This window comes from Sphaerodactylus townsendi, linkage group LG15 (assembly GCF_021028975.2).
Source record: "Sphaerodactylus townsendi isolate TG3544 linkage group LG15, MPM_Stown_v2.3, whole genome shotgun sequence".
Classification (NCBI taxonomy): Eukaryota; Metazoa; Chordata; class Lepidosauria; order Squamata; family Sphaerodactylidae; genus Sphaerodactylus; species Sphaerodactylus townsendi.
Genome location: NC_059439.1, coordinates 25,859,373 through 25,881,922, shown reverse-complemented (window position 1 = coordinate 25,881,922; position 22,550 = coordinate 25,859,373). Strand labels below are relative to the sequence as shown.

General features: G+C 45.5%; 2 protein-coding genes across 5 annotated transcripts in view; both read right to left on the bottom strand.

The window, feature by feature from the left end:
- Positions 1–1,322: 1,322 nt before the first annotated feature.
- Positions 1,323–10,340, bottom strand: LOC125444776 (sulfotransferase 1 family member D1-like). Its single transcript, XM_048517433.1, has 8 exons — positions 10,260–10,340; positions 8,458–8,606; positions 6,126–6,251; positions 5,897–5,994; positions 5,681–5,807; positions 4,679–4,773; positions 2,420–2,600; positions 1,323–2,120 (listed from the first exon to the last, which is right to left on the bottom strand). Exons 2-8 carry the CDS (start codon positions 8,585–8,587, stop codon positions 2,008–2,010), a joined length of 870 nt encoding a protein of 289 aa, XP_048373390.1. The 5' UTR covers positions 8,588–8,606; positions 10,260–10,340; the 3' UTR covers positions 1,323–2,007.
- A 5,229-nt stretch (positions 10,341–15,569) lies between these two features.
- The window catches only part of LOC125444887 (sulfotransferase 1C2-like), a 343,341-nt gene continuing 336,360 nt past the window's right edge, over positions 15,570–22,550 (bottom strand). For 3 of the 4 annotated variants that reach the window (XM_048517639.1, XM_048517636.1, XM_048517637.1), the window contains 7 exons: positions 19,721–19,895; positions 19,485–19,613; positions 19,290–19,387; positions 17,282–17,408; positions 16,398–16,492; positions 16,018–16,198; positions 15,570–15,794 (listed from right to left, as the gene is read on the bottom strand). In XM_048517639.1, the coding sequence (XP_048373596.1) occupies positions 15,682–15,794; positions 16,018–16,198; positions 16,398–16,492; positions 17,282–17,408; positions 19,290–19,387; positions 19,485–19,613; positions 19,721–19,892 (915 nt within the window). In that variant the 5' untranslated portion in view covers positions 19,893–19,895 and the 3' untranslated portion in view covers positions 15,570–15,681. Of the gene's footprint in view, positions 15,795–16,017; positions 16,199–16,397; positions 16,493–17,281; positions 17,409–19,289; positions 19,388–19,484; positions 19,614–19,720; positions 19,896–20,862; positions 20,988–22,550 lie in introns of those variants that run through there. The other variant, XM_048517638.1, reaches the window with a different exon arrangement.

Genomic DNA, 22,550 nt, shown 5'->3' with positions numbered 1-22,550 from the left:
TCTTCTTCTTCTTCTTCTTCTTCTTCTTCTTCTTCTTCTTCTTCTTCTTCTTCTTCTTCTTCTTCTTCAGCCAAGTAATTCCCTTCACTTGTGTGCTGAAATAGTCCAAACCTTGGAGAAGTTGAGCCCATATTTTTTCTAGACCTAGAAATCCACTTGCAGCTAACTCTATGATGATATTTGGCTGAAGAGATCTAATGATAGCTGGATAATGCTCAGAAGATTTTAGTTTAGATTTCATAAAACAGGAAAAGAGAAATAACTTCAAGGGGGGATTGCTTTATTTCATGATTGGACTAAGAGACATAACAGTGTAAATCTACGGCATTTATATGAATGCTCGGTGTTTTGAAGTGAATATTTGTCTTCATACAAAATCTGTTAAAATTCTACTGAAAGACAAGTGTCTGGTTCCAGTTTCAAAAATCACTTCCTAAAAGGGTAAACAGAAAGCAAAATGCATTTGGGGAGGGGAATGTACCAATTACGAGATGTTCACAAACACTTTCCTTTTCCTCTGACGAGAGAAAGACAGTGGTGAGATTCAGCCTATTCGGCCATCAGAAGTTCGGAACCGGATGTTTAATTATTTGAATCCCGCCACTGGAGAAAGGAGTCAGAAAATGAACAACAGGACTGTTTGTCTCTAAGGCGCTGCAGATGTCTTTTTTGGAGTTTTAGTGTCTATGAGCCAGCATGTTCTCTTGCTAAAAAGGACAACAAGAACAGCCTCAAAAGTTACATGGCCTTTCACAGCTACGTTGAATTGTGTACGACAATGGAGAAATTATCTCCTTGTTCAAGGGCATGATCCTCCAGAGAGTTTAGTATGGCATACACTCAGTGGTGGGATCCAAACATTTTAGTAACAGGCTCCCATGGTGGTGGGATTCAAACAGTGGCGTAGTGCCAGTGGGGCTGGGCGGGGCATGGCGGGGGCGTGGCTGGGCATTCCGGGGGCGGGGCATTAATAATTTCTCTGTTACTGTAAAAAAACTCTTACTGTAAAAAAAAAGTTCCTAATTTCCAGCTGGTATCTTTCTGTCCATAATTTAAACTCATTATAGCAAGTCCTATCGTCTACTGCCAACAGAAACAACGACTTCTCCTCTAATTGACTGCCTGTCAAATACTTAATACTTTCAAATACTTAATTTTGTTTCTAGAAATCAAAAGAAGGATACTTTCCTTAAACCAGGAACTTTACCGTATTTCTAAAACATGTTTTGAAAACAGCCCAACAGGGAGAATTATCCCGTTTTCTACCTTCGCTAACCAGCCACATAGGAAACAACAGGACTTTATGATTTTTGGGCCTAATGGAATTTCTAACAGAAAAGCAGACCCAATTAGTAACCCCCTCTCAGCACACACAAATAATTAGTAACCCACTCTCGGGAACTGGTGAGAACCTGCTGGATCCCACCTCTGCATACACTGTTCTCTCATCTTCCCTTTTATGCTCACATCAACTATGTCATGTACACTCAGCTGAATCAATGCCCTACGATTTAGTGGGCTTCATCGCTAAGTGTCGGGTTTGACAACAGTGACCTCTAACCAGTACACCATACTGTCTGTTTTGACATTAAAAACCCCACACTTGAAGGCAGTGTTCTCAAAAAGGCGAGGGGGCGTGCGGTTGTTCGAGGCCGACCAGTCAGACTTTTGCAGTGCCGCCGTGGCTCCGACTGCCACAAGGGCTAGCCAATCAACACTCAACACAGCCAGCTCTTCTGGAACATGGGAAGAACCAGTAAACTGGGGTGGAGGGTTAATAGGGGGTTTGTCTATCCACAACAAGCTTAGCACTCGAGCAGCAGGTCTTTGCAGTTGAAATTTTAGGAATCCAGGAATGTCAGCTTCCATTTTTCACTTCTACTCCAGCATCTTAGCTGAAAATTTAATCATTAGATGGAAACTTGAGCGGGTCGATTGAAAGAAGCTAAAAGTCATCTTCCCGTTAAGGCAGTGGAAATAGGAACAGTCCAAATGAAGCTGGAGACATCAGATCTCTGTCCGGAAGTGGAGGGTCGTTCCTTCCATTTGCTGCTTGTAATTTTCATCGAAAATCTCATTTTGAGCCACTGTGAAAAGGTTCTTCCAGTCGCCAGTGATTCCTGAGTGGAATAGAAGAGACAAGACAGCGATGACTAAATAGGAACAAGGCTAAGGAGGGATGCCTACTCTGAGTTGAGAAATTCCTGGGGAATTGGGGGCAGAGCTTGGGGAGAGCAGAATAAGCAGTTGCATCTGGGATAAGGAGGGACAGCAAAGTCTGGTTTACACGTAACAGGTTGGAACGCAGAGCCCTGAAGTACTGAACGTTCTGCTGAATCTTTGATGGTAGCCTCTGTCATCTCTGCCTTTAGTCTTGGCCCTATAGGTACCACCACCACCCCTCCACCAGCCAGCTCACCCTTCCTCATAAAAGGGGAGATACTATGGTCCATGATGTCAGTGGGAATGGTCTTGTAGTTGGCCATCTCATTCTGTTTCATCTCTTTGAAGGAGGTGTGGTGGGCGATCTTTTCCACCAGCCGAGCATCAGGGGGCCTCTCCAGGAATTCCATGACCTTTCGGATCTCCCTCTGTGGGTTCTGGAAGGGGAAGCAATAGTGGGGATTAAAGCTTGGCTTTCTGGGTTTAGAAAAGGAGCAAGAGGAGAAAAGTGTGGGGTTGAATACTTTACATTTTTGTCCTGCTGGGTTTCTAAGTTAGAGATGCGACCAAAATTTGAATGAAGACAACAAGAAGAGGAGTTTATATCCTGCTTTTCTCAACTGTGAGGAGTCTCGAAGCGACTTATTGCAACCCAAAACCCACTTATTTATTGCAAAGTGTCAACATGGCTAGATAGATATTTATTACGGCCTTTTGGCCAGCCAATAGTTTAAAATCAGAGTACATGTGAATACATAGCACTCAACTTATACAAAAATATAATATAAATTGTAAAATCCATTATAAAATCTATTGATAAAAAACATCAGCTTCAGGCATTATTACAGTCCTCATCACACAGTGCAGCTCTTTGTCTTAATAAGGAACTACGCTTGTTGTGTACCAATATACAAAATTTAGCTACCTTCTGTGAAATGGCGGAAACACGATCTTCTAATAACATTCTCACAGAATTCGTATCTGAGTTATCTATGAATGGATATACATGACGAGTTAACAGTGGTTGGATTAACTGCTCCCTTTCACCTTCATGTAATTTGCAATGCAGTAAGATATGTGACACTGTCAACATGGCAATTTAACCTGAATACTGAGGTTTTAGTTTAGAAAAAAACAGTTTGCTCCGAGGCGTGCGTTACTCAGGAGTAAGCTTGGTGAAGCAACTGTACAACGCTTCGAATGGGTGAATCACAACCCTAGGAGGGTTTACTCAGAAGCAAGGCCAGCCTAGATGTGTGTGTGTGTGGATTTTCCGCTCCCCCCACATGACGAACTCTGCGTGCGTGCCCACAGAGAGGGCTCTGAGTGCCATCTCTGGCACGCGTGCCATAGGTTCGCCACCACTGCTTTATGAGGTAGGTGGGGCTGAGAGAGTTTGAAGAGAACTGTGACTAGCAACATCACCCAACAAGTTTCATGGGGTGGTAGGTCCCATAATTTCCAGTGCAGCCAATCTGGCGGCCAAAAGGGGATCCCTCCTTATTCACCAGCAGAATATTTGGTTGGATCCAACCGATTATGAGGGATGGAATTTGGTTGATTTGTTGATTTAACCAGCTCTATGGCTCAAATTTGTTTTATGCTAGACAGCAATATATTTTTTTGTTTCAAAAAAGAGAAAAGCAGCAGAGAGAAGTGTGGTAATAAATACAAATACATATTAGACAAATATATTAACTGCTGTTTCACTGTCTGTCCAGTGCTCCCGTTGTGAGTGTTCCCAGCTACACCAATCCTGGGCACTTATGTTTCCTTATGATACTTTAGACGTGACTATTAGCCACGAGTGAAACCTCCATGTTCAGAGGCTGGAAGATAAGCCATGGGGGATGGTCATCACCTTCAACTCTTACTGGTGAGCTTCCCTGAGTGTTTGGATGTCTGATGTTGGGAAAGGAATAGGAGTGTCAAACTCGCGGCCCTCCAGATGTTCAAGAACCAAAGTTCCCATCAGTCCCTCCCAACATAAGCATTGGCTATACTGGCAAGGGCTGATGGGACATGTAGTTCATGAAGAAACAAAAAAAAGGAAATGGGTGGAATACAGTGTACAGGCAAAAAAAAGGGGAAATCACCATACTCTTGGCTGCTAGAAACAAAGAACTGAGGTATAAAAAGTGCAATTTAATTTGTAAAGTGCAAAGTGAAAGAACAAGCAATAGTCAACACTGCTCAGACGTAATAATATAACATAGGCACGCTACAAAAACATAATGAGAAAGAGTCCTTATAGAAGAGTTGACTGGATTCAATCCGTCCAGTCGAGCTCCTGGGCACACCTCCAAAAGTGTTAGGACTTTGTGTGTTTACGTTTTCCTCAAGGGAGATTTTTGTGGTAGCTCTCCGTCTAATGAAACATGAGCAGTATGTACAAACCAATGTCCAAGAGAATCTAAAGAATCCAAGATGCGCACCGTGGTAAATAGCGGGGCCAACTCAGGGGAAACTAGCAGAGGGACAGAGAATCAGGAGCTGAGGAGAAGAAAAGCCTTGCCTCTTTCAGGTCTTCAAAGAAGAGATACAGCATCCTTTGCTCCTTCCTCTTGTCCCACCAGCCTTTGACGTGGTCGTACCAGGATCCAAAAGAGACTGAGAAGAGAAATTTCCACAGGAGATTCAAACAGCGAGTCTGTGGGAGGAAACCTGGCTAATAGGCAATGGTCTGCCTAGGCCCGTGGTGGCGAACCTATGGCACTCCAGATGTTCATGGACTACAATTCCCATCAGCCCCTTCCATGCTGGCCATGCTGCCCGGGGCTGATGGGAATTGTAGTCCATGAACATCTGGAGCACCAGATGTTCACCACCACTGGCCTAGGCCAAAGCAGCTGGAGATCTGGGACTGGATCTGCTGCATTTGAAACAAACAAACAAACAAAACGTTTAAAGCAACTGCAGATGCCCTGGATCACATAAGGACCACAATGCTGGGGGAGGCTTTAAGACACACATCCAGATTTTCTTGACCTGTATAGTTGCCCCTCAGGAAAGCAACTGAAAAGGCATCCATATCTACTAGCATCTACATTCCATTTCCTTTTAACATTAAAAATATGCAGAAAATTGTGACTGCAGAGCTTTCATGTCTCACCGAGTCCTCAGAAGTAAGTAGCTTCGTGGGCTCATAAGATGCCATACCACACAGTTGGAAACATAAAAGGCACCCCTAGATATTTGTATGTCCGTTCCACCTCCAGCTTCTCCCCCTGGTTCCTTTTAACTTCTAAAATATGCAGCAGATCTTGATTACATCTTTCACACCTTGCCAAGCTGGGTCCTTAGAATAAATTAGCTTCGCATTGTTCAAGGACTCCAATCCCTCACAACTTTCTCCCTCCCAGCAAGGATGGATGGACCACCTGTGAACGATGGGCAACTAGAGGAGAATGGACCACCTGTGAACCTTCTTCCCACAGGTAAACCAGGGCTGGTGAACAAGCACAAGGTGTACGTCACTTCACTGGTGTTGAGCTCATTTTTCACCGCTTAGTCTTACCATTTCCAGCCATGAACAACTCCAGGAATTCATTCCAGGTGCCTGGATCGGGATGCACTTTCGCCATTTGGTAGAAGTAATAATATGAGACGGCCACGTCTTTGGCGTTTCTGGCCACATAAATCATCTGCAAGGGTGGAGAAGGTTGTGCGAACAAAGTAGCTCTGCATAATTTATTCCACCCTGACTGATTTGTAGTGTAGCGTCTGTATTTACCTTGCAATCCTTGGTCCAGAAGGCTTCAGGAAGCAACTGTATAGGGAGGTGGGTTTTAATCATACGTGGCGGGGATGCTTTTCTCAGTAGCTCAATACCTGAAGAAGAAATAGAGGCAGGGAAGGTTCTCCCCCCTTTTCCCATTCCTTCTTTATGCCCACAGAAGCCCCAGTGCAAATCGCAATGGTTCCTCCTTATTACTTGGGGACGAAGGGTGTGGATATCTTACCTGAAGGGACTCCTGGAACTTTAAACTCCAAGAAAGGAACTCGAGCGTAGATGGGGTTTTGCTTGCATTTCTCTGTGTCGCCCTCTTTAAAGATCATGTCTATAACCTCGCTGATCCAGGTGGTTCCTGAAAAAATGTTGATCAACAGTCCTGGGTGTTTTTAATCAAAATAATAGTCTAAAAGGGAGACTGAGACCAGCTTCTCACAATTCGAGGATGATTGAGGGACTGGAGCACCTTCCTCATGAGGAGAGGCTGCAGCGTTTGGGACTCTTTAGTTTGGAGAGGAGACGTCTGAGGGGGGATATGATTGAAGTCTATAAAATTATGCATGGGGTAGAAAATGTTGACAGAGAGAATTTTTTCTCTCTTTCTCACAATACTAGAACCAGGGGGCATTCATTGAAAATGCTGGGGGGAAGAATTAGGACTAATAAAAGGAAACACTTCTTCACGCAATGTGTGATTGGTGTTTGGAATATGCTGCCACAGGAGGTGGTGATGGCCACTAACCTGGATAGCTTTAAAAGGGGCTTGGACAGATTTATGGAGGAGAAGTCGATTTATGGCTACCAATCTTGATCCTCTTTGATCTGAGATTGCAAATGCCTTAACAGTCCAGGTGCTCAGGAGCAGCAGCAGCAGAAGGCCATTGCTTTCACATCCTGCATGTGATCTCCCAAAGGCACCTGGTGGGCCACTGCGAGTAGCAGAGAGCTGGACTAGATGGACTCTGGTCTGATCCAGCTGGCTTGTTCTTATGTTCTTATGTTCTTATGACCTTCAATTTTATTCCTCCATCACACGTCTTAACTCTGACTATTGGAGGGAGTCATCCGTATGGTCTCTTCTTCAAAGAGAAATATTTACCTATCTTCTCAACTGCTTGACTGCAGGACTCTGACTGGAATGGCCCAGTTCTTTGGAAATGTAGGTTTGGAAGAGATGTATCACTGTTATTATTCTTAATAGGAATGGCCTGTGATAATCTTTGAAGCCACAACACCAAGGCCCCTTCCACACATGCAGAATAATGCACATTCAATCCACTTTCACAATTGTTTGAAAGTGGATTTTGGTAATCCACAGCTTCAAAGTGTGTTGAAAGTGGATTGAAAGTGCATTATTCTACATGTGTGGAAGGGGCCCAGGTGACCCACAGACAAGGCAGGGATTTTGAGATAACTGAAGGACTCCTCGGGCATGCAGAAAAGTATAATTTTGTAAATTAACAAAAAAACATACATTTTAAAAAACCCCAAACGGTCCGATGAGGACTGAGTATGTGTTAAGAAGCAGCTGAAGAGTGAAAGCAGCTGAAAGCAGTTAAATTGGTCTGCTCAGTCCCTGAAACTATACAGAAACCAGAAGGAGAAAAACAAATTACTGTTGTGCTGTGTGAAATAAAGGGAGCATACAGAGACTGGTAAGAGAAGTGCAGGGCTTCGCTCCCTTCGGGTGGCTCCAGAGGCAGGAGGGAAAGTTGTTTAGGTTTTGGAGCAGCAGTGGCGAAGGAGGTTAAGAGCTCGTGTATCTAATCTGGAGGAACCGGGTTTGATTCCCAGCTCTGCCGCCTGAGCTGCGAAGGCTTATCTGGGGAATTCAGATTAGCCTGTGCACTCCCACACATGCCAGCTGGGTGACCTTGGGCTAGTCACAGCTTCTTGGAGCTCTCTCAGCCCCACGTACCTCACAGGGTATTTGTTGTGAGGGGGGAAGGGCAAGGAGATTGTCAGCCCCTTTGAGTCTCCTGCAGGAGAGAAAGGGGGGATATCAATCCAAACTCTTCTTCTTCTTCTTATATCGATATTGTGGCGGTGGCTTTCCTGGCTTTTGCATTTGGGGAAGGATGCTTAACTGTTTCCTCATTGGTGCTTTTCCCACTCCAAAACCATACACAACTACATCCCTGTACATGGGGATTCACCTAACTCTCCGGGGAAGGAATCAGTTTGGAAAGGGAGAGTCTTTGGCCCCTTCCGCACATTCAGAACCATGCACTTTCAACCCACTTCCACAATTGTTTGCAAGTGGATTTTGCTATTCCGCACAGCTTCAAAGTGCATTGAACGTGGATTGAAAGTGCATTATTATTCTGCATGTGTGGAAGGGACCAAAAACTCAGATTCAGATCCTCTGAAGATGCCAGCCACAGATGCAGGCAAAACGTCAGGAGAGAATGCTGCTAGAACACAGCCATACAGCCCGGAAACCACACAGCACCCCAAATTATGAAGCTGTCCTGAAATATCTGACTGTTGAAGCGGAGAGTGAAAAAGATCCCCCACTCCCTGCTCCTGACAGCCGAATACAGCTTCCAGACTTTACTCACCAGACTTTGGATACGTGGAGATGAGTAAATCATCTCTGTGTGGTTCGAAGGTTTCCACATCGTCCCAGATTTCAGCAAAGTACTTGATCATGGGGATCCCTTTAATAGGAATCAAAGGGGGTCGCTCCATCTCCCCGTCTGGCTTAATCCTAACAGAAAGAATTAAAGCGAATGGCTGAACATTTTTAAACCGGCCAAGAGAGTCGCGAAAGGAGTGAATGCCACACTTCCCCGATTGACATCAGCGGCTAACTTTTTTTTTCAGGGAGTGCATGTTTGAAGTGGAGTGCAGGGAGAGGGAGGCGTTAACTGTTATGCAACTTTTGGAAAGCAAAACTTCTTGCGTTGTTTTTAAAGAAATTCGTTCCAGGGCTGGGGATTAGGGGAGCGCAGACGAAAACAGTGTGATCTAGGAGGAGAGACAGAGGACTGAAAACTACAGTCTTCCAAAAAGTTATGTAACTCGGTAACTTTATGCTGCAGAGAATATATGGTACGGAGGGAAAGTAACCCTGTGTAGTCTGATCTCGACAGGTATTGGAAGCTAAATAGGGTTGGGACTTGGATGGGAAACCACCCACAAAGGTTGCAGAGGAAGGCAATGGCAAACCACCTCTGCTTCTCTGCTTGTTTTGAAAGCCCCTTGCTGAAATCGCCATAAATCAGCTGCAACTTGAAGGCAGTTTACACAAACACACACTATATCATATGCCTGCTATTTCATAGGAGGCAGCGTGGTGTAGTGGTTTAGAGCGGTGGATTCTAATCTGGAGGATCAGGTTCGGTTCCCTGCTCCACGTGAAGCCTGCCGGGTGACCCAGTTCTCTCTGAACTCTTTCGGCCCATCGGAGGCAGGGAGTGACAAACCACCTCTGAACATCTCCTGCCTTGAAAACCCTACAGCAGTGGTGGCGAACCTCTAGCACTCCAGATGTTATGGACTACAATTCCCATCAGCCCCTGCCAGCATAGCCAATTGGCCATGCTGGCAGGGGCTGATGGGAATTGTAGTCCATAACATCTGGAGTGCCAAAGGTTTGCCACCACGGCCCTACAGGGTCTCCATAAATCAGCTGTGAGCTGACGCCACACCTACACCCAGAGTTGTTTAGTTCTGTGTTCGAATAGTGGAAATATGACTTCTCTTGTTATATCGTCAACATCCTGCATTCTGACTGACAGATTCCATTATACTGTCGAAGGCTTTCACGGCCGGTTTCACCTGGTTCTGGTGGGTTTTCCGGGCTGTGTGGCCGTGGTCTGGTGGATCTTGTTCCTGCTTATATTACATAATTTTATATTTACGTTATATAATTCTATTCAGCTCTTTTGATTTGGTCCTGGGACAGTCTTGTCTTATGAAAAGCTCACATTCTGTAACCCTTCAGGGCAATCCTTGTTAAGGAGCGCGGGCCGAGCCTTCATTTACACAAAGTGTCAGGGGAACAAGATCCACCAGACCACGGCCACGCAGCTCGGAAAACCCACCAGAACCAGATTCCATTCTGTTATGCAAACCTGTATTGAAGAATATGCTGTAAAAAAAAGAGAAGAAAACAGGTCTGTATTCTCTCCCCCTTCCCCCCACCAGACTTTCCTGGAGTGCTCTGCCTTCTCCCTAGACCTGCTAACTGGCGTGCAAAACAAAACGGTGTCCAGTTTGTCCATTTCTGGTAAAGTCAACCAACTTCAACGCCGGGGCTCATTGCTGCAGTTAAAGACACAGCTGCACGGGCCCGATTCAAAAGGGGACCACCTTCCTCCCCAGCAATTCCGTTTCCCAGAGATGTCGCGACACTTACCTCGAGTGGTTGGCCGCCTGGTTAGCTTTGCGACTGACTCCGGTGTGGGTGCCAAAGTGCAAACTTCTCTCCCTCACTCGCTCTGACCAGAAGTGGGTGGAGAAAGATTCTGTGGGAAGTCGATTGGAGGAGGGACTTTGATTGGAGGGACTTTGCCAAAGCGCTGCCAGAATTATATTCAGCTCTTTTGATTTGTTACCGGGACAATCTTGCCTTGTGAAAAACTCACATTCTGTAATTCTTCAGGGCAATCTTTGTTAGAGAGTGCAGGCCAAGCCTTCATTTACACAGAGTGCCAGGGATCAGAGCTGTCTGCAAGACCTCTCCCTTGAATGTGACTCCTTCCTGAGCAAGCAATTTGTGCATGCTCAGGAACACTGTTTTGTTTGTTATTACTTTATATATTCTGAGACATCCAAAACAGGCAAGGTTTTTTAAAATTGGGTCTCAAATGAAGACAGGGAGCCCTCCGGTACGAGGTAGCGAGAGGGAAGGCCAGTTAGACACAATAGTCACGCATATATGTAGGCTGACCAGACGTCCCGCTTTTGGTGGGACAGTCCCGCCTTGAAACAACTTGTCCCACGTCTCTCGGGTTTTTTCAAATGTCCCGGGTTTTGGAAGACTGCCGCACTGCCTTCTGGGGCACAAGGCAGTGTGGCAGCCTCCCGCGTGGCCGCAGGAGCGCACGGCCTTTTGGGGCGCTGCTGTTTCCCGCCCTGTCACAGGGCGGGAAACGGGAGCGCCCCAGAAGGCCTTGTGCCACCCGCCTGTCCCGGTTTGCGAAGGTGACCATCTGGTCACCTTACTATATGTCAAACTCATGCTGGCAGGGATGATGGGAACTTTAGTCCATAACATCCGGAGGGTGGCGAGTTTGACACCTGTGCGACAGTGAGATCAGCAGCATTTTCTTTCCCGATAAGCACCATTCCTTGTTTGTCTTCAGATTACAGTTCTTGGGGAAATATCCTTCTTCCTCTCCGAAGTTCCGCAGTTCTTTGCCTCTCTCCCTCAGCTAGGCCCCTTCCACGCATGCAGAATAATACAAGAACTATTGTTCACAATTCGCAATTGTTTGCAACTGGAGTTTGCTATTCCGCACAGCAAAATCCAGCTGCAAAGTGCATTGAAAGTGGATTGAAAGTGCATTATTCTTCGTGTGCGAAAAGGGCCCTAGTGATGGAGTTAGAAATCTATTTCTAGTCTCTACTCTTTACTGCCAAGGATGCTCATTCCCAAATAAAACTTACTGTACATTTTGGTCCGTTTTGCACCTCAGTTGCATTATTCACTCAGCCAATGCCTCCAGGGAAGGAGATGTCTGTCTGTCTTCAAACCCCCCCCCCCAATCAATAGTTCTTGCTCATAAACCTCTGTTCTCTCATATGGCTTCCCTGACAAGGTCAGGCCGGTTCCCACGGTCCCATAGTCCTGCAAAATCTATCAAATGGAATGGGTCAGGGGGGTCTTTTACAAAGGGAACAAGGTCAAAGTTAATGTCTATGAAACTGTAGGCAGTTTTTTAATTGCATATACATATTGCAGTGTTTTACTGCATTACTGCACAGTTTATCGCATGCAGATCTGGCTCTGGGATGGGTGGGTGAGGAAAGTCAGGTGCCCTGGGTGGTAGGCAGGAAGGGTCTAAAGTGCCTCCTGATCCAAAAGGCTGGAGATCCCTGTATTACAGCCTCTGGTGCTTAATGCTGGTGTATACCTCAAGTGGCAACTGGTTGCTACAGTTCCCTGCGGTGTAAACCAGTTTTCAGTTTAATAGTCCTGGACCATGCAGTTGGGGCAAGGCCAGGTAAACATCAGCGAGCGTAGTTAGCCAAGGGTTCAACTTTAGTCGCATTGCTTTATGGTCGTGTATTAAAATCTCAAATGTGTTTACTGGGACAGGGAGAGAGATACGCTTGCCCCATTTCTTCTGAATTGCCCAAGCAGGTGAGGGGGTTTCCCTGGTATCCGGAGTGATGATGCTTGGGAGCAGCAGTGGCGTAGTGGCTAAGAGCAGTGGCTAAGAGCAGGTGCACTCTGATCTGGAGGAACCGGGTTTGATTCCCAGCTCTGCCGCTTGAGTTGCGGAGGCTTATCTGGGGAATTCAGATTAGCCTGTACGCTCCCACACACGCCAGCGGGGTGACCTTGGGCTAGTCACAGCTTTTCGGAGCTCTCTCAGCCCCACTTACCTCACAGGGTGTTTGTTGTGAGGGGGGAAGGGCAAGGAGATTGTCAGCCCCTTTGAGTCTCCTACAGGAGAGAAAGGGGGGATATAAATCCAAACTCTTCTTCTTCATCATCCTCTCAGCATTCTCATGACCAAATGATTCAGAAGGGTTCATGTGACCCAGAAAACCCCCAAGTCAGCACCAGAAATGACCTCTAGTGAAGAAAGCAGAGGTGTAGCTAGGTAAAATGGAGTTCGGTGCAAAATCTGAGTTCCCCCCGATGCTCGTTTGTGTTTTTTGTATTTTTAAGTGGTTTTTTTTTCAGTTTTAGGCCTGTAGGGGGTGCATTTGTTTAGGCTAGCAGCATCAAAATTTCAGGGTATCTTTAGGAGACTAACCTGATGATACCAGTCAAGTTTGGTGAAGTTTGGTCCAGGGGGTTTAAAGTTATGGACTCTCAAATGTGGAGCTCCCATCTCCTATTAGCTCCCATTGGAAACAATGGGGGATGGGGCACCCCCATAACTTTGGACCCCTTGAACCAAACCTCACCTAACTTGGGTGGTATCATCAGAAGAGTCCCCCAAAAACTCCCTGAAATGTTGGTGCTGTTATCCTAACAACTGTGCCCCCTGCAGGCCAAAAACTGAAAACACTAAAAATACAAAAAACAAACCTGAAATTTTTGCTGCCCCCCCCCCCCCCAGGCACGCACCCGGTGCAACGTGCACCCCCCAGTCCCCTTGTAGCTACATCTCTGGAAGAAAGAACTGCCTGCTTTATAAGAGCCCAAAAGAAGCTCTGTGAAATCAAACCAAAATCCCCCCTTTTCATTGCTCTCCAATTTCATTTATTTAAGGGTACGCTGCCTCTAGACATTGAGGTTCCATTCAGCCATCACATTTAACAGCTGTTAATATCAATCCTTCATGAATTTGTTTAAAACTACTTTTAAACTTTTAAAACTACTTTAGGTCCTTGTTACACATTATGCAGTCCTCACTGTTGTCATTACCACATTGTGTGGCAGTGAATTGGAACTGGACTAAGATGTACATTTCTTAAATCTGTTCCGACTCTATTGCCAGTGAATATCATAGGGCGGATGACCCTGACTTCTAGGTCTTGTGTGTGAGTATGTGTGCTCATGGGGAGTGGGATTCCCTCTTTTTCCCTTGACTCCATAAGATACATTTTTATAATTCTTCATCACGTACCACTGCAGTTAGCTTTTTTCAGAATTAAAAATCCATTTGCTTGCAGAAAAGACACTCCAGTTCCGGAAGACTCTTTCCTGCACTCTGTTGCCCTCTGTGCAATTATCATGAAACAAAAGTCCAGTTGTTAAGTGTATATTGTATCCTTGTGATATCCTTTTGGAGGTGAAGAACTGTACTTACGGTGGTTGTCTGTAGATCGATATATTGATACATATGAGTGTGAGGCCAGAACACATGTCCGGCCTGCGCAGCTGTTTTGAGAAAAGATAGGTTAGAAACAAACTCCAAAAAAAAAAAGCATCAGACATCTGACATCAGAAATAAAACAGACAGTTTTTACTTGAACAGAATATAGAAGGTGACAGAATGTGAACTCCCCCGAGGGAGAGGCATGCTCTGGGCGCTCTCAAAAGAGAGACACGCCCACCATACAAAAGACCTTAGTCTTTATAGATACAAAGAATACATATGTTACAGTTCATCCCCTTACTCACGTACATAATCCATACCCCTTTCGCGTGCTATAAGCATGAACCTTAAAATCCCATTGGATAGTTTCTGTCTCCTTGTCACATTAAGACAGCCTCTATTCTACGTGTCTGATTCCTTCTGTTACATAAACACCTCATGCTGTTTGCTCACATGCAGAAAGAACCATAAACTGAAGTCTGTCTTTTCTTGTTTTCAATCAGATAACTAGTTTCCAAAATTCCTAAGTTTGTTCTTAGATACAGAAATACCTCTCCAGGGTATAAAGATTTTTACCTACATTCCTTAAAATCATAAAACTTCCCTTTTCCCAGTTTGAAATGATTTAACTTTAAAAGATTATACAAACATTGATTCTAATAATTATACCATTCAATTCTAATACAGTAGAATTATAGTAAAATACTAGTACATATGAATCTCTCATTATCATTTCTGTGTTCATTTAACATATAGAAAAACACTTTTTCCATTTAACTAATCACATTCATTTCTATTCTAACCTCTGATCTCTTTTATGATTCTGTTTATTCGTGTAGCTATCCCCTATAGCTGGTTCTAACAAAAACAAAGTTATAAATGTATGTCTTCTGTCACGTGTTAACCTTTAGTGACAAGATCTTAAAGATATTTATCTTTACTTGCCTGCATAATCACTGACAAGCTTCTAACATGCCGTTGGACCTGCTGCTAACATGCAGTCCTGCTGGTCTCTATACAGAAACCCCATTTTGATTCTTAGAAATCTTTGGTTCATACAAACTTAATATTCCTTAATCAAATACAATTTGTAGGCATTCTGGCCAGTTCCCACAAGAGGTATTGCAATTATTTATGACACTTTTGCAAGACTTTTCTTTCTTTGCACATGATTGCACTTGGAAGGAAGGAAGACATAAAATATAGTCGTTAGCAACTGCCACACCCTTCTTAATCATTCTCTGGGTGTTAACTACCAGCAGGTTGTAGGCACCATAAAAAGTTACTTTACAAAACCAGAAAAAAGAGCTTTTCTCAAGGACATTTTTTGTCTGTGTGCGGGGGTGTGTGTGGAACCACTAGTAGTCTGCTCTGCGTGGAGAAATCATGGTGGAGAGAGGTAGAGATTTGGCCCACCAACCTCTTCTCAAAAATGCCCACAGGCAGAAACAGTTGCTGAGCAGCTTCTACACTCTCCAGCAGCTTACAAGGCGGGAGGGTGGGTAAAATAGGAGCTATTACTTACAAGCCAGTTACCTTCCCATAGTGAACTATTTATTTAAAATATGTGTATCCAGCACTCTCAATTCACTGAATTAAAAAAAATGACAGTAATGCAACATTTGCGTAGGATTTAACAATGATTGTTACTATCAGATCTTGATTTTATTCAGGCACTGAAATTCATTTACAAGTGAAAAGGAGAAACCATGAGAAATCACATTTTAAAAAAAAAAAACCATACACAAAATGTAGCTTAGTTAGCCTTTGCTTTATTGAGCACAGGCAACATAAACAGGCACAGTTGGGTGTAAGTCATCAAGGAGCACAAAGGAGGGATTACGGTTCCGTGCGGAAGACCAGGCCGCTGCTCTCCAGTTTCTGGGCACAAATTTCATCTAGCCGTTCACTCTGAGCCACTGTGAAATGCACCTTCCAGTCTCCTACTACACCTGCAGATAAGGGGGGGAAAACCCAACCCACATAAAAATGATCAATCTGTTCTCCTCCTTTTCCATTCTCCTCTTAGGCCCCTTCCGCACCTGCAGAATAATGCACTTTCAATCCCCTTTCTATGCACTTTGAAGTTGGGTTTTACTGTGCGGAATAGCAAAATCCACTTGCAAACAATTGTGAAAGTGGATTGAAGTCCAGAAGCCAGCCTGCGGCACTCACCTTTTCTCATGAAAGGCGACACACCTTGGTCCAGAAAGAAAGTAGGCAAAGTGCTGTAATTAGCCATTGGGTTGTCTTTCATGCTCTCAAATGTCGTGTGTTGCACAATCCGTTTCAGAACTGGCGCTGTGAGCTCTATACCGAGGAATTGGGCTACTTTCTGGATTTCCCGGGCCGGGTCCTAAAGGAGAAACAAGACTGATGAGGAAAAGGTTAGTGCCATTAAGTGGTTGTTTCTTGCTCGACGAAAGCGTTGCTGTTAGATCTCAGTGCAGCAAAATAATTTCCTCAGAGCATTTTTAGCTGCAGAGTTCATCTGCAGCTAAAATAACTGCCTCAAAGAGGTGTGGGTTTGTGACGAGGGTGAGGGAGTTTCTCACCTCCTTCATATCTTCATAAAAGAGGTACAGGATTGGGTGCCATTTTTTGGCTTCCCACCAGCCACGGACATGATCAAACCAGGACCCGCACGCGACTGCAGACGTAAGATGAAGAAAAGAGAAAGTTGTAGAATTCATATTTAGCCACTTCGCTCATAACCAGCTGAAGTTCGTAACTTCTTGCAAGACTGGAAAGAAAATAGTAAACAGCTGTGCAGATTGATATAATTCCCCTCCCCGCATCTTCAGCTAACCAACACCCCCAAGTTCTTGTGGTAAATCTTATAGGTCAATTCCGCACTTGCGTTATCGACATAAGTTCGAGCTGCGTTCGACCTAAGTGCTCCACACAATCACTGGGATCGACGTGGTTTTGTACCAGTATAACGGTCAAATTTCCAACTCCAGTTGGGAACTACTACTTTTTCAGGGAACCACGCTCGAACTCAGCTCGATTCCAGTAAAGTGTGGAATCTCTGGTGCCAGGAGTCCCCTATTCAGCCAATCACAGCTGAGTGTTTCGGGCATGCGTACAGTTGGCCAATCAAAAAACGCCACCTTCGTCCCTCCATTCCTGTGGCAGTTTTTTTTTATAACGTGTGTGGGGATAGACGGAACATGGCCATAGAACAGTAGCCAATCGGAACGGAGCGGCAAAGAGGCACAGGATGATTCCGCCCTCAGAGCTGGGATAAAGCTGGTTGCAGTGGGGAACAACAATGGCTTCAACCTAGGTTAGTACCCTTCTCAGGGAACTGGGTCAAACCTATTTTACTCGTGTGCGGAATCGCCCATAGCAATAATATAGCTAGAGGCTGAACTTGGGGGGATGCTCCCCTCAGACCAAGAATCTCCTCTTTTCCAGTTCCCGCCTTTTTACTCACCCTTCCCAACAAGGAAAGCTTCTAGAAACTGGTCCCAGTTTCCTGGCTCTGGCATCCCCTGGTTCATGCGATGGAAGTGAAAATAAGACACCGCACTGTCCTTGGCATTCCTAGCCACATAAATGATCTGCGGAAATACAGTATGAAACAAGAGAGTCTCACCACATGCCACTCTTCTAGAGCAGTGGTGGCGAACCTATGGCACGGGTGCCAGAGGTGGCACTCAGAGCCCTCTCTGTGGGCACGCATGCACAGAGTTCGTCATGTGATAATAGTGTAACTATTTCAGGGAGATTATTAGTATTAAACCTATGACCTAGTGTTGGGGAAGCAGTGTAGGTAACCCTGTTGAGCGCTGTTAAACCCCACTGATTTTCTCAAAAGTGTGATCCTTTACCTGGAAGTAAGCTCGGTTGCTGGCAATGGGGTTTGCTTCTGAGTTAACGCTCCTAGGGTCGTGATTCACCCATTCGAAGCGTTGCACAGTTGCTTCAAAGCAAAGCCACTGACTACCACCAAGCTTACTCCTGAGTAACGTGCGCCTTGGAGCCAACCGTTTTTTCTATACTAAAACCTCAGTATTCAGGTTAAATTGCCATGTTGGCACTTTGCGATAAATAAATGGGTTTCGGGTTGCCGTTTGGGCACTCAGTCTCGAAAAGGTTCGCCATCAATGTTCTAGAGTCATAAGAACATAAGAACAAGCCAGCTGGATCAGACCAAAGTCCATCTAGTCCAGCTCTCTGCTACTCGCAGTGGCCCACCAGGTGCCTTTGGGAGCTCACATGTAGGATGTGAACGCAATGGCCTTCTGCGGCTGTTGCTCCCGATCACCTGGTCTGTTAAGGCATTTGCAATCTCAGATCAAGGAGGATCAAGATTGGTAGCCATAAATCGACTTCTCCTCCATAAATCTGTCCAAGCCCCTTTTAAAGCTATCCAGGTTAGTGGCCATCACCACCTCCTGTGGCAGCATATTCCAAACACCAATCACACGTTGCGTGAAGAAGTGTTTCCTTTTATTAGTCCTAATTCTTCCCCCCAGCATTTTCAATGAATGCCCCCTGGTTCTAGTATTGTGAGAAAGAGAGAAGAATTTCTCTCTGTCAACCTTTTCTACCCCATGCATAATTTTGTAGACTTCAATCATATCCCCCCTCAGCCGCCTCGTCTCCAAACTAAAGAGTCCCAAACGCTGGAGCCTCTCCTCATAGGGAAGGTGCTCCAGTCCCTCAATCATCCTTGTTGCCCTTCTCTGCACTTTTTCTATCTCCTCAATATCCTTTTTGAGATGCGGCGACCAGAACTGGACACAGTACTCCAAGGGAGGTCGCACCACTGCTTTATATAAGGGCATGACAATCTGTGCAGTTTTAATATCAATTCCTTTCCTAATGATCCCCAGCATAGAGTTTGCCTTTTTTACAGCTGCCATGCATTGAGTTGACATTCCCATGGAACTATCAACTAAGACGCCTAAATCCCTTTCCTGGTCTGTGACTGATAGCACTGACCCCTGTAGCGTGTATGTGAAGTTTGGATTTTTTGCCCCTATGTGCATCACTTTACATTTTGCTACATCAAACTGCATTTGCCATTTCTGAGCCCACTCACCTAATTTATCAAGGTCCGCTTGGAGCTCTTCGCAATCCTTTGTGGTTCTCACCACCCTACATAATTTGGTATCATCTGCAAACTTGGCCACCACGCTACCCACCCCTACTTCCAGGTCTGCAAGATTCATCTCCCTCCATGTCCTTACTAAGAATAAAGGTGTTACACTACAGTCCTGTCCACGATTATGTTACTCTGGTAGTCTGCAGACAAGTCCCAGATAATTCCGTATTTACCACAGCGCTCTTCCAAGGCTGCGCTCTACAGATGCTCAGAGGCATTCGCAGCTTTTTTCAGGACTGCGGGTGTTCCTCCCTTGAGCCCAGAAAATCAGAAGTCCCAGAGATTCGTCATATTCAATCCTGCCCCACCCCAGCACCCTCACCCTACTGACCTTGCAATTCTGTTCCCAGAACGAAGGAGGCAAGAGCTGAGCCGGGAGGTGAGTTTTCATTGTGCGTGGAGAAGGCATCCCCTCGGCATCTTCCAGACCTGAAACACACCAGGAGGCCAAATGCAGCCTCAAACTGAGAAACCTTTATCCACATCCTACTGACGCTGGTGCCCCGAAACAGCACTCCCTACTCACCTGAAGTCATGGGTTTTGGAAGGAACAAATCTATGAAGGGCATTCGCTTTTGCATTGGGGCCCGAGCACACTTCTGTGGGTCTCCTCCGTGTTGGACCATGTCCACAATTTCCTGGATCCAAGTGGTCCCTGGTGGATGCGAGAGGAAGAGACATGAAGATTCAGCCATTCAAACAGTCTCCTCAGCTCCACAGCCCACCACCTTTTGCTTGGCCAGGACTTCTGTTCTCGCCTACCTGCTTTGGGATAAGTGCAGATCAGAAGATCGTCTGGCCGGGCTGCAAAGGCCCACAAGCGACTCCAGTTCTCTGCCGTGCCACTGACCAAAGTGACTCCCTCAACCTCCACTAGTTTTGAACGCTCGATCCAGTCGGGGTCCCAAACCTCCTGCCCTGATTTCTGATCCATCTCCTGGAAGGCAGACAAAAGAGATAACATGAATAATGGGAGTGTTTGGGGGAAATAGCTGATAATGACCAGCCCCTCTTTGATGGTCGAAACACCAAGCAGAGTAGAGCAGAAAGTACACTCTGGTCGATTCCGCACTTGCGTTGTCGACCTAAGTTCAAGCTGCTTTCAACCTAAGTGCTCCGCACAACCACTGGGGTCGACGTGGTTTAATTCCAGCTTCGCCCCGTGTAACAGGCAAATTTCCGACTCCAGTTGGGAACTACTACTTTTTTGGGGAACCATGCTCGAACGCAGCTTCATTCCAGTAAAGTGCGGAATCTCTGGTGCCAGGAGTCGTCGTTCAGCCAATCACAGCTGAGTGTTTCGGGCATGCGTAGAGCTGACATGCAATTTTCCTTTCAAGAGCATCCTGCTGTCCCCTCTTATCAATGAAAAGAGACTCTCCTCCCCTGCCTGGTGCTACCCACGTTTGCCAGTCTCGAGGTGGGACTTGAGATCTGGAATTACAACGGATTTCCAGAGGACAAAGATGAGTCCCCCATTGCTTTGGAGAGGGAACTCTCGGGCAGTATACCTTGTTGAGCTCCCTCTCCAACCAATACCCTGCTCCCTCAGGCTCCACCCCCAAAGAGAGCCAGCGTGGAGTAGTGGTTAACAGCAGGTGGATTCTAATCTGGAGAACCGGGTTTGATTCCCCCACTCCTCCACCTGAGTGCCGGAGGCTTATCTGGTGAACCAGATGTGTTTCCGCACTCCTACATTCCTGCTGGGTGACCTTGGGCTAGTCACAGTTCTCTCAGGACTCTCTCAGCCCCACCTACCTCACAAGGTGCCTGTTGTGGGGAGAGGAAGGGAAAGGAGCTTGTCAGCCACCTTGAGTCTCCTTACAGGAGAGAAAGGTGGGGTGTAAAAATCTTCAGGAATTTCCCCACTCAAAGTCTGTAACCCTAGCATCCTGCCCACTTACAGATTTTAGGAATGCTCTCTTCTCCAGCAGTCAGAGTTCCTTCCTTTAGTCTTTCTCGCTCTGGCTTCCTGAAACTTTTTCAGGTTTGCACAGGGTCTGATTATGACAGGCAACTGATTATGGCAGGGAACAGACAGGGTGAACATGTGGTTAAAGTCCCTGGCACGATAGGGCCAGGCATTATGCCAGGGCCGTGCCTTCTAGTAACTTGATAGTTTTTATATTGGAGGAAGCCAGTAGGCATATAATGGTATTCTGTGAACTTCAGCTTCTACCTCAGGTGCCGTCAACTTCTTTAAGATGTATACTTTTGCAGCGAAGAACTCGGGTGACCTGCTAGGCAGTCTGTACTTTGTCTCCTCTTGTACTATGTTAACAAAGGGAGTTCCCTGTTTAATTCTGGAAAACAAACATTTAGGAGATGAAATGGAGCCATTTATTTTCTTGCGATCTCCTTCAGATTGAGCGTTTGTTCCCTTCAGATTTGATTCTTGGTTATGTACACATTTTCCCCTCTTCGGCAATCACTCTGCCTTCAGATCAGAGAATCTCCATGGTTTCTGGAAGCATTGAAAGTGCGACTTTTCATCTCCCTTCACGGTGAAAGCAAAGGAGATCAGCATGAGTTTGGCTTTCTTCTGGTTTTCTCGCTCTTCCCCCGCTTCACTCCGCCCACACCACAGCAGTACCTTCCTCTCACCGAGCCACTATTCCAGAAGGATCAGAAGAGCTTTCTTCTTAAAACTTTCACACAGGTTTATCACCAGTGAAATTGACAAGAAAATAACCTTGTCCAGCAGCCCATGCAACAATAGCCTTGGGCTGGAAAGAAAAGAAAAAATGGACACTTCAGAGATGGTTAGAATATATCTGGGAACAAGTGACACTTGATATTTTCGGTATACGAACCAAAAATAAGACGTGGCAAGATAAACAGAATGAAATTTTGAAGGTACGGATAATATACGTGGACTGGATGAAAGAAGCTCGAGTCAACGAAGAAATATGGGAGAAGAGGCTACAGAGAACGAACTTACTGCTGTTTGTGTGACAAAACTATGAAGAAGAAGCAATGGGGGAGGGAGAAAAGGGGGGGGAAGTATTGTTTGAAAATGTATGAAGAAGAAAATTACTATAAACTGTAAAATTCAAATGATACAATAAAAAATTTTTTAAAAAAGAAAATAACATTGTCCAGCAAACTGCTAGACCAAAAATAGCCCCCCCCCCAAAGCAGCAGCAGGCCACTCCCCTAAATAGAGGTTGCACAGAAACAATGAGGAGGGAGGTCAAAATGGCGGACCGGCTCAGCTAGGGAAACTTTGCAAGGGGAAAATCCATGTGTAAACAAAAACCCACAGGAAAAACCCACTGGGAAGCAAACAGCAGCAGGTTAAGTACAGCATGTTTAAATGGCCTGGGATCCATTCCCATTTTCACCACAGTCTTCCAGGGTGGCCTTAGGGCCAAACCGTTGCTAAATCTTGAGGGGTTCCTTGACTTAGCTCTCAAGGTTTTTATCTCCTTTTAAAAAGCAGGACCCGGGATTCCGATTCCGATTGAGATAATGGCAAAGGAGGACTTGGGAGTGTGGGTATTAGGTCTTCATATCCGTGCTATTCCCCCCAAATGAAAAGGGCTTACTAGGGCAAAGAAAGGTTTTGAGCAAATCTTGCTATGGATATCTC